The sequence below is a fragment of the Biomphalaria glabrata genome, chromosome 12, assembly GCF_947242115.1.
Source record: "Biomphalaria glabrata chromosome 12, xgBioGlab47.1, whole genome shotgun sequence".
Taxonomy (NCBI): Eukaryota; Metazoa; Mollusca; class Gastropoda; family Planorbidae; genus Biomphalaria; species Biomphalaria glabrata.
Window position 1 is genome coordinate 38,023,752 of NC_074722.1, and position 11,822 is coordinate 38,035,573.

General features: G+C 34.6%; 1 protein-coding gene across 2 annotated transcripts in view; it reads left to right on the top strand.

Annotated features, from left to right (window-relative positions):
* LOC106068148 (E3 ubiquitin-protein ligase TRIM37-like) overlaps positions 1 to 10,571 on the top strand; it is a 35,896-nt gene extending 25,325 nt beyond the window's left edge. For both annotated transcript variants that reach the window (XM_056006239.1, XM_056006238.1), the window contains 10 exons: positions 1,402 to 1,529; positions 1,650 to 1,796; positions 2,974 to 3,212; positions 4,527 to 4,659; positions 4,745 to 4,827; positions 4,982 to 5,125; positions 5,525 to 5,600; positions 6,019 to 6,152; positions 9,399 to 9,635; positions 10,216 to 10,571. In XM_056006239.1, coding sequence (XP_055862214.1) covers positions 1,402 to 1,529; positions 1,650 to 1,796; positions 2,974 to 3,212; positions 4,527 to 4,659; positions 4,745 to 4,827; positions 4,982 to 5,125; positions 5,525 to 5,600; positions 6,019 to 6,152; positions 9,399 to 9,634 — 1,320 coding nt within the window. In that variant the 3' untranslated portion in view covers position 9,635; positions 10,216 to 10,571. The remainder of the gene's footprint in view (positions 1 to 1,401; positions 1,530 to 1,649; positions 1,797 to 2,973; positions 3,213 to 4,526; positions 4,660 to 4,744; positions 4,828 to 4,981; positions 5,126 to 5,524; positions 5,601 to 6,018; positions 6,153 to 9,398; positions 9,636 to 10,215) is intronic.
* The last annotated feature ends 1,251 nt before the right edge of the window (positions 10,572 to 11,822 follow it).

An 11,822-nucleotide genomic window follows, 5' to 3' on the forward strand; every position in this document is an offset into this window, starting at 1 on the left:
TACATGTCTAAGAATTATCCCTCACAGGCTTTAGTCTTGATTTTATTTAAGACTTTAATGACTGTTTTATTGATTCTTATGAAAATTCATTCTGATTTTCTCAAATGAAAACAACACAACTGAAACATTCACCTAAATAGAACAGACACAACATAGAGTTATAGAGGTAGCGTTTTCCAGTTGTGAATGTCACTTTTTTATTCTTTGAGGGAACTTTTGAGAGAGTGTCTTTATAACACTTCTGTTGACCCCGCCCCCCTTTTTTTTTTTTACATTTGCTAGTTTCTGGAAATCTATAAGAATGTCTGGTTCCGTGACTATTTATTGGGAGGAGGTTGGTTCAGAATTACATTGTTAGTCAAACCAAAATTTTAACAAGCTTTGACGAAGAGAGTAAAGCTCTTTTGGAGATTCACTTCTTTTGATGTATTTAGGCAGCAGTAATCTATAAATAGCAGATCTCTCACGCAGCCATATTTGTCTTTGGTATTTCCCATAATTCTCTGAGTCAACTCCAATGTTTTCTTTACAAAAGGCATCTTTCAGCATGAGAACTATAAGTTAGCCAGCTTACTGCTAAACATTTTTTTGATAATTTCGCTATTAAAAATACTTGCATAAACATTGTCCAAAGTTATAGGCAGACATCTATGACTCATAAAAGTTGTCTTTCCTAGAAAAGATAAAAATGTTACTAATAAACATGAGACAAAAGATTTAACAACATTAGAGAATACGAACTTGTGAGAAGAGACTTTTTTCTTTCTTTCTGTCAATGGTCACTTTGATTTGGAGAGATGTGTAAATAATAAAATAATAATATGTAAATGTTTTTATGATGCTTTATGAGCAAAAAATAGACATTTGTGCATGAATGAAAAACATTTTTTTATACTGATTTATATAACAAGAAAAGTTGTTAAGTGTGTAAACAATTTGTTTAAAGTTAGGTATAAATTCAGAAAGTTCTTTGTGGCTGCTCTGTGAGAGGTAAGGTTGTGCAATGAACAAAAATTGATATGTTCTAAAATATTTGAGGACTAAATCACTAAATTTAGAAAGCCTTCAGGACAGAAGGCTCAAAAGTAAAGTAGCAATCATACATAAAACACTGAACCATAATCTTCAAATACAAAAACAAAATTTAATAAAATACTCTGAAAGACACAAAGATAAAGGCACATTCCTCATCCCATATGCTAGGACAAATTTGTACAAATACTCCTTCTTCCCTAGTGCTATTAGAGCATGGAATGGGTTGCCTGAGCTAGCCAGGAAAACCAGTGACTTGGCTGAATTTAAGTCATTGGTTAATATGCATCTTCTTTTTTGAAGTAACATCTGTATTATATAAGATAAGATAGGACATTTCAGAAAGGATTGTCATGTATGTCATTTCAGAAAGGATTGTCATTTCTTCAAGCCTTAAACCCTACAGAGTTGAATGACTACCAGGAAATTCGAATGGAACTGGCGCATCCCATAAGCCCACTCAATGCTGATGAGAATGATATTGACGAGGAAACGATGTAAGCCCAGCATGACTATGTACAATCACTAATACTCTGTATCAATGAGCCAAGGGTTCTAAAATGATTTCAGAAGTGGAACATACTGTTAATTTGTAGATATTTGTTACTGCTGTACAGGTCTGTGGACAATGATGTAGACAACGCCATTCATTGGTCGGATAATGTCCTTACTGCTGCAGGATTCATTGCTTCAACTAAATGCACTGCGTCAGGAGCCGCTAATAAACTGAAAAGTTCCAACAACCTATCTCAACCTCCATCAAGGTAAGGAGAAAGTCGGCTTATTACCGAGTTCATCTGACCAACTTAAGAGAACTAGTTGAGCTCAAAGAGACAATCTTTTTCAAGCATTATTCTTTATATTTTATTAAGAGAAATGTAACTGCCTTAACCTAGCTGTTGCTGTCAGGATAAAAAGGGGGGGGGGGCATTCTTTGCTGACTTCTTTTATTCTGGAGGTAAAAAAAAAGTGCTCACAATGCATTGACTATGATTGCCAGCTTACGGCTGGACATGAACATCTAAACTTGTGGAAGGAAAAGAAAATGTTTCAAACTTTCTCTTGAACATTTCTGAGCCTGCTTTCTTTTTTTGAGGCCCAAAGCACATAAGGTTTGTGAAAATTGTCTCTTTCACAAACCAATTTATCACATAAAAGTATAAATAAATACTTCTGGGACCTTTAAACTAGCAGGGAAGCATATTTACAGCTTTACAGCTTCTTAAAGTGCTTAGAATTTCAGTTTGTAATTTACAGCGCTGAATGATCATAAATCACATAAACACCAGATCCAGACCCATTTCTGTATCTTTTGCCAACATCTACTATTATACAATGATGGCGCAGTGGTTGAGTGGTAAAGCACTTTGTTTCCTAAGCCAGGGGGGTCCTGGGTTTGGTTGAAACCTGGTGAAGACTGGGATTTTTAATCTCCGGATCTTTAGGGCATGAGTTCACCCAGCTCTAATGGGTACCTGACATTAGTTGTGGAAAAGTAAAGGCAGTTGGTCATTGTGCTGGCTATTCCCTTCAGAAACAGATTACCATTACATCATCTGCCCCATAGATTGCTATGTTTACTTTATTTTATGAGTATACAATCATTATTATCATTGGATATGTTAAAACATTGCATATAAAAAGGGAACTTTACTTTTTTAAACTTTATATAATCCACTTGAATATATTTTTTAACAATTTGCTTTAAAGAAAAGGGAGTTGGTCGTTGTGCTTTCCACTTGACACCCTTGTTAACCGTAGGCCATAGAAATAGATGACCTTTACATCATCTGCTATATTGACCACATGATCTGAAAGGGGAACTTTTTTTTTCTCTATTAATTAGTCTATATTGATTTATAGGCTTTTTGTTAGATGATTTAGCCATAAAATTTGACTATAGAAGTCCAAAGTTATCAAATGTATGAATTTTGTATTCAGTCAGAAAAAAGAAGAAGAAGCGTCTTTGCTTCAGTTTTTAGAACATCAGTCGACAGAACGTTCAAATCCAAGGCCAGAGTTCAACACTGCCTTTGCTCACCTGTCTTTGGCAACAGCAGACGAGAATGTTGACAGTGATCAGTGGACCAACCATTGGCTAGATGGATTGATACTTGACAAACCATTTAGCAACAACGACAAATCTGTTCGACTAAGCAACAGTAGCCATGTGACCTTGGGTGAGTTCATAAACTTGCTTAACTGACAACATTGCAATTTTTTAATTTAATTTTTTATACTACAAGAATAAACTAAAAGTTTATTAGTTTAAGTTGTAGACTTACATTAGTAGTTCAATAAAAAAAGGAATATATTATTATTATTAAAGAATATAGTAAAGGCTTCATTGTACTGGATCTGTGGTGGCTGAGCTGTAAAGTGCTTTGTGCCAGGGTCCCGGGTTTGAATCCTGGTAAAGAATGGAATTTTTACTTTCAGTATCTTTGGGCACCTCTGAGCCCACCGTTACATTAGTTGGGTAAAAGTAAAAGTGGTTGGTCATTGTGCGGGCCACATAACACACTCGTTAACTGTGGTCGACAGAAACAGATGACCTTTTCATCATCTGCCCTATAGATCACAAGGTCTGTAAGAGGAACTTTACTTACTACTAACTTCAATATACTTATTACTTTAAAAAAGTGGCTAAGCTATGCTAGTATCGAAGTGTAAAACAATGATGAGAAAGACGTTGTCCTGGTAACTGCTGCAGATGCTATTAGTCCCTTAGTACCAAGATGCCTGTGTGTAGTCGCTGAATGAACTCATTATGTTGTGTCTGTTCTATTTATGTGTATGTTTTTTTGTGTTGTCTATATATGAGAAAAGAGTCCTTGTAATCACAACAAATTTCCATAAGGATCAATAAAGCAGTCTTAGTCTTAGTCATTGGAGGCCTTGATAATGTTTGCATCTTGCAACTCTATAAGAATGATCCTGGGCAGAGTAGCCAAAATGAGGGGACAATTTTTACCACACTTAGGACTCCTGTTCAATGTCTTTACCATACTCTTTTTAGTCATGAGAGGAGGCAATCAGTAAAAATCTGACATAGATCTGCTTCACAAGCTGAACTGAATGTTGTCTGCTTCATAAACTGAACTGTATGTTGTCTGCTTCACAAACTGAACTGTATGTTGTCTGCTTAACAAGCTGAACTGTATGTTGTCTGCTTCACAAACTGAACTGTATGTTGTCTGCTTCACAAACTGAACTGTATGTTGTCTGTTTCACAAACTGAACTGTATGTTGTCTGCTTCATAAACTGAACTGTATGTTGTCTGCTTCACAAACTGAACTGTATGTTGAAGAGGGTGGGGAATGCAATACAAGAATAAAATATTAAAAATTGCATATGTTCAGTAACTGAAAATCAGTATCAACACTAATAAAATTGCAGTATGTCACTTAATGCTATTTAATGATATAAAAAAGTGCTTGTGTTGTAACATGAAAGTTGTTCATATTAACTTTTTAAATTATTTTTTTTGTAGGTGGTGCTAGTAGCATGTGTGGAGCAGAAGTTGAACTAGAAAATCAAAATGCATGCTCAGTTGGTGGACAGGCAGAGAGTGACCAGGGCATTAGAAAGTCAGCTGAGGATGTTTTAGAACATTTCCAGCAAAGGTCAGTTTACAGCTATAGTGTGTCGATCTTTACTTGGCATGATTCTAGACATTTAAGTGATCATCTGGTCTCTTATTATTGTCAGATTTACCGAGTTGGCAGCCTCAACAATAGCAGCTGCCAATGCTGCTGTAACCAATGAAACTGAGGCTCGTAGGATTCGAAACTGTAAGTTTACATTAGGACATTGAAATTTTATTTGTTTTGTTTTTTTATGCATTGCATTGTTTAGTTGTTCTATTGTTCTAACTAGTTACTATGTAACTCGATTTATTTGCTTAGTCTATAAAAACTATGATTAGATTACTTCTATTTTTTATAGGTAAGAAATCCAAAAGTCAAACTGCATCCCAGTCATTAAGAAATACACTTGAGTCAAGTACCAAACCAGACCTATCCCTTCTTGATACAACACTGCACAGAGAGCAACAAGCATTTAGTCGAACAGGAACTAGCAGTGTTACAGGCAAGTATCTTTTTAGAAAATTACAGGCTAGTTACTCTCTATCAATGCTACAGACAAGTATTTTTTTTTTTTAGAAGATTACAGGCTAGTTACTCTATCAATGCTATAGACAAGTATCTATCCAGAATAGTATCATAATATACTATGTTCTAGTGTTTAGTATTCATTACCACCTTTGTGTCTTTGATATCATTCCTTTCATCACCTTAATTTTTTTAATCAAAGTTCGGCTTCATTTATACGCATATTGAAAATGATAGAACATGTATTATGTGGCAACATCTTCATGTACATAGTTGAACTTAATTTTCTAACATGTCTTAAAACATTACACATTTATTTTATTGTTTGCCACAACTTTGACAGCAATTTAGATAAGTCCTGTTCATTCCATTTTAGACCTTGATAGCAGTTTAGATGAATTCATGACATTAGAAGAATGTGACATTGATTTAGCAACACCTCCTAGAGTCATGTAAGTAGTCTATCCTTTTACAAAGATCAGTAATCAGTAAACTTATATACAAAGAAAGAAATAGTAAAGACTTTCTTGCCAACTTTAATTTTGTTGACTCACAAAAATATACTTACAGTGTTAGCCAACAGAAAATAGCATTGGGCTGGAGTAGGTACAGGACTCACTACCACAAAAGGATTTTTTTTTTTCCCCTTAGCTACTTAGCAGATAATTTAGAGAATTAAAATGTAAAATTATCACTTAAATCTCCAAAAATCTTAGTACAGGCTACAAATAAGTGCACATTTAATGATATGTAAGTGCCTTTTTTTTAGTGGAAGAGTAGTATAGATCTATCACCGGTCAATCCATTTAAATTCAATTTATTGATGTGAGTTACATTTATAAATCATCTTGGACTTGTTACTTTCCCCAGTAAACCCGAGCTAGACACAGAATACAAGTCAAAAAAACAAGAGAAAGAGAAATCTCCAATAAGGGTATCATCTTCATCATTACCTTCTTCAGGGGCAGGAGTTTCAACTCTAAAGAAAGACTCAACTCATAATAGTAGGCCATGTTTCTTCTTCCTCGTTCTCATTTTTATGTTGGAGTGTTCAGATGACTAGACCAATAAATGAGATGAACTGAGCAGTGGTTTCCAAATCAGGGAGCTCTCCATGTAGTTTTCTTTCTATTGTGGGGTGTTTTGGGGCCAGTGTCTTGTAACGGCCTCATGGTAAAAAGAACAGTTTTAAAGTAGGCCATTTAATAGTTGTATCAATATCTAAAAATACATTTGCATTTATTGTATTTGTATAAGTAATGTTTTTATGTTGTTTTCCTTGGTTCAGCCAACCATCACTCAATAAAGTCTACTCATTGTGAAACAACAAACATCAACTAACTTTATTGATAAGCTATAAGACTTTATACAGATCCAAAGTCTACATCTTCCTGATCCATCACTCAATCAAATATCAATGATCAAATTCTAAAAAACCATGCTATCAACAATAAGTCCTACCAGTCAGTCCGTCATGAATGGTGGCCCCTACATGTTAGTAAGGTCAGGCTATATATACACACCTGTAAGTCATCAATACTGTTACATCTCCTTAAAAACAGAAAAACATTTCAATCAAGATCATAAGATATAACAGTCAACTCAAAATTCTTATCTGCAAGTTTAACAATTTAAAAAATCTTAGAAATCGATCTTAAATCTTGAAATGCATAACCTGTTTTCTTATACATCTTAGAATCTACCAACAAGTACACACAATTTTCTTATAGTACACATAGAACTTCAACACTCAGATGCTTAAGGGTTTGTTTATAGCAGCTTGCCTACAATATGTCTTATTGCTTGCCTTATGTAGCTCAAAGGTCTGCATAGAGGCTTCATAGCTGATTGTTCACGTAGCAATTACATTTTTTTTTTAAATTGGTATTTTTGCTTTTGTTGACCTTTAGTGACTTCCCTCAACTCAAGAAAATGTTAAGAAACTGGAACAGACACTAAATAGAGCAGTGAGATTCATAACAAACGAATATTCGCATTTGACTAGAGTAACATCTTTAGTAAAATCACTAATTTTAGAAAGCTTTCAGGATAGAAGACTCAAAAGTAAAGTAGCTATTATACATAAAACACTGAACCATAATCTTCAAAAACAAAAACAAAAAATCTAATAAAATACGATGTCGCCCACACATTAGTTCCCCACTCTCTGCGCAGCTGATGTGACCAAAGGAACGGAATATTGGATACAGTTTGGGATCAGTAACACCGCAGGTTCTGCCAGGCTGTAGCACAGTCTGCTGCAATCTGCCTCAAGTCACCAGCTCCTGATTTTTCCTAAGGGTTATCTCCCGAAGCCTTTCCTGTGTTTGGCAAGGCAGCGGAGGTTTGGATTCAGAGTTTTCCTTCTCCTAGATGGGTAGCCAACCAAGGCTAACAAGGCCCTCCTGCCTGAAGCTTACTGGTTTAGGTGTCAGTTGCTTGCCTTTGCCCCTTCTCGTGACGGGCTCAGTATCTGAGCCACACATGAAGGCCAGGAGTTGGACTAGTTGTCAGAGGCCTTTGTAGATGCGTGTCATTGGAAGCATTTTATAGGTAATGGTGGGCTTAGAACCATTACCACTTCCTGCATTTCTATTTTAACTTTTCTTTTGCTCTTCATTCTAGTAATTTCTGACATTTTAAGACCAAGACTAAGACTGCTTTATTGATCCTTAGGGAAATTTGTTGAATTACAAGGACTCTTTTTCTTATATACAGACAACACAACAGAAACATACACATAAATAGAACAAAAAGAGTTCATTCAGGCATCTTGGTCCTTTTCATTCCTGATCGAAGGGTGGCGTTGATAAAGACTGACCGAGTAAGGTTAATGAGTTTTTGTACCACTCTGTTCTTGTTTTGATTGACAGAAGTTGCCCACGTCACGACGACTTGACGTAGTTATATGATGGAGCGGGTGGCTGTTGTCTTCCAAGATTTTTGTGATTTTTCTTATCTATTTCTGTTCAAAAAGTTCCTTTAAATATGGTAATTTTGTGCGTGTTGACTTTTGATGCCCTTTTTATAATGTTTTCTAGGTGGGGTAACTGTTTAGATGAAGCGTTGCCTTGCCAACAAGTTATTCCATCTTAGGTACACACCTACTGCCACAGGTTGCATTAGTGATCACAAAACCATACTTCATTTTCAGCCTTCTTTCTACTTCTGGTGTGTAGTCCATCTGGGATCCAAGACCCTTTCTTTATTCTATCAAACTATTGGTGTTGATTCTGAAGAGCTTCATGTCACACTTGCATATATTAGTGTATCTTAGCGGTGGGCGACCTGCAGCTCTCCTGCCTTCTATTTGATCTCCATTCAATATTTCTTGTGGGAGTCGACCCTATGGCATTCTGTGAACTTGCCCAAGCCAGCCATCTGCTATTGATAACCGTGTGGATGTCCTAACATGTTGCTCTTTGAAGAACTAGATATATCGAGGAACAACTGGACATTTTTTAAATGTAATTTATCCTTGTTTAAGACTTTGATCAAATGCAAGAATCAAAATGTAGACCATATTGTTTGTTATGAGTTTGTTATGAAAAAAAATAGATTTTACTTATGTTGTTACTCTAATCAAATGTGAATATAGCTTGTTATAAATCTCACAGCTCTATTTTGCCTCTGTTCTAGTTTCTTTTTGTTACCCTGAGTTGGGGTGTCTCAAACAGAGTATGCTCATTCTAATATTGGCTTAACCAAGGTTAAATAAAATTTTATTTTAATGTTCTTGTTTGATTTGTAAAAATTTGTTTTATTAAACCCTAATGCTTTGTTTAATTTTTTTTAGTAATTTCTTCAATATGGGGATGCCATGATAATTTTTCATTTACCTAGATATTTTGGATTTTTTTAATATGTGTCATTGGTTTACCATGAATAAGGTTTAAAGTAGTTTTTAATTTATTCTAGCTTTTTCATTACTCTAAATAATTGGCATTTTTCTGGGCGGTTTTCTGTGTGTAAATACATGACTCCAATTTGATTCCATTTTCTGTCATTTCTGGAGCATGTATAACTGTTTTTAAACTGTTAATCCATCAAATAATAAAACATTTAAAAAAATAACTATGACCAATGACAGTTATGAATTTAGAATAGTTTAAAGACCTATTTGAAATGAGAGAGTAGGATGTGTGAAATGAGTTTTAAGTACTACTAAGGATTCAAGAAGTTCTATCATGGTGATATAAGAAATACATTGTAGATGTTAAGTTCTCATACACTGAATTATTTACTTTCAGATCTCCACTCCTGGACATTTAACTTTCTCAGGCACAATAAGGATGATAAAAAAGACAAGGACAAGATACCCTCAGTAGCTTCCTCTCATCATGGCACTCACGGCATTGGTCGAAGCAACAACAGCAGCAGCAGTCATGAAGGAACCACGTCATCTGCATCCTCAGCTCAGGAGAGTTCAACTGCACCAACCTCCATGCCAAGAAATGAACATCAAAATCAGCATTCATCTCCATAAGGTTGCTTTTCAACATCATGAATCACTTCACCTTCACCTGTCTGTTAGACCAATTGGGCACCACACATAATCTTTTAACAGCCTTTTTCCATTTCTCTCTGCCATTTTCTTTGAGTAAAGTCTCTTTCAATGACAGGCCCGTCCATTTTTGTATGCTGTCTTCACATTGCTTTCTCTGTCTGCCTCTTTCTCTTTTCTGTACTGTTGCCTGCAGGAAGGTCTTTGCGAGCCCTGAAGACATGATTTAGCCATATAGTTTAAGTTTGCATAGACCGAATAAATATATGTCAGAAGGACTAAGTCCTAAAGCTCTTTTCTGTTGTTTTGATACAGATAGTTCTTAAAATAATTTTTTTATTTCAGTCATTTTGTTTGAACTAATCTTCTAGCTTTTATCTCTTATATTATTTTGTGTTCTCTAACTTTAGTTGGGATTATTCCTTTGGCTTCAAAATATTAGTATTAATAGTTTTTTTGTTTTTTTTTGTTGGTTTTATAGTTAGACACAATTTTAAAAAAAATATTTATTGTAAAGTTTCAGATTTAAAATGAAATTTTTTACCGTCCTTTTTTCCCCCCAGATGATGTTCTCCTTGGGATGTATTGATGTTTGCCATTGAGTTTTTCACGTCTGCAAGATTTCTAAATAATTGATCCTTTTTTTTTATTAGCATATTAGTTTTGATAATTAGCCTAAGACTAAATATATCTTTTTTATTGGAAAGTATGTTGTTCATATGAATTGATCTCTCAGAATTAATTTGCATACTTTTCTACAATATTGTCATCCTGTGAGAGTTAACAAAGAATATGTGTCATGTCTTTACACTCAGCTTTCAGATGTCTTCTAGTTAATAATTTGTTTCATTTACATTTTGTGTTTGTCACTTGTTAGAACACTTTTGATTAATTTATTCAATAAATTCATTTGATTCAATGGTGCCTTGAGCTGTTGACTTACAATTATAAGTTTATGTTGTGAATGAAGGTTGATTTAAATTTTCGTTTCTGATTACTGTTACTAATAAGCGTTCCTTTACCTTCTTAGTATAATTGATCTGTGTTTTTAATTTTTTTTTGGTTCCTTCAGATTGGAAGACTTATTACACCCTAGCGCAAAGCTCCTGTAGGACAGTAGGGTATGGAGTTATTTCTAGACAATGTTTGTTAAGTGTTTGAAATTAGAAGTTCTAATGCTATTACAGAATAGTCACTTGGAAATAATTGTAAGGTTACAGTGTAAACCTGGAAGTCAAAACCTAATGTTGAATTAACTTATGTAATAAAGGGAGAATATCTGTGTGAATGAAGTGATAATGACAAAATGTTTTTGAACTTAGAATTGTGAAGTACGGTATATTTAAAAAGAGGCATTTATTTTAAAATTATCTTTAACATTCTATATGAGGCGTGTCTTTTGAGTCTGAAGATTAGTGAGAAGAGCAGTATGTCACATGGCTACGCAGCTCCAGCTGCAACCTACATATTTTGCCACATCCAGCACAGACATAACATGTGGTTGGTTTAGATTACCTTCAACATTATCTAATATATTAAGTAGAATGTGAGGTGTATGTATGTCCCCGTATAGAAATCAAAACCGCTTGACCGATCTTGATAAAACTTGGCAGAAATGTTCCTTGGGTACTAACTTAGACCGTAGTGTATATATTGTAGCCCTAAAACAAACTTAAGACCCTCAAAAAATCTAGGCCATGTTTACATGAGAAAAGATCGAGAGGATCTAGATATAATTTTAAGAACTGCACTTGGCGCAAATAGTTTTTTACTTTGACACATGAAAATACAAAATATAGTCCATTGATTTCATTATTTAATAAAATTAACCTTCAAATTTGTGTTTCAAAAGCATATTCTACAAAAATTCGTTCCTTATATCTGCGAATGTAGAATTCCTGATGAGCATTCTTTCATTAGACAATACCGTAATGTTACACATCTTTCTATTCCTAGGTCTAATTAACATTCAAATTTGTTTTTCTAAAGCATTTTTCATGCATTCGTTCGCTAAAGGCAAAGCTGCGAAGCCGTGTTAAGATATATTCTAATAGTTTCATTCATTCGCGTACATCTAATTAAAAAGGTCACGCATGCAAAATGAACTCTATCCAAGCCAATATTTAACTCTAGATTACTCTAGATCAAGATCTATGTCTAACTCAAGATC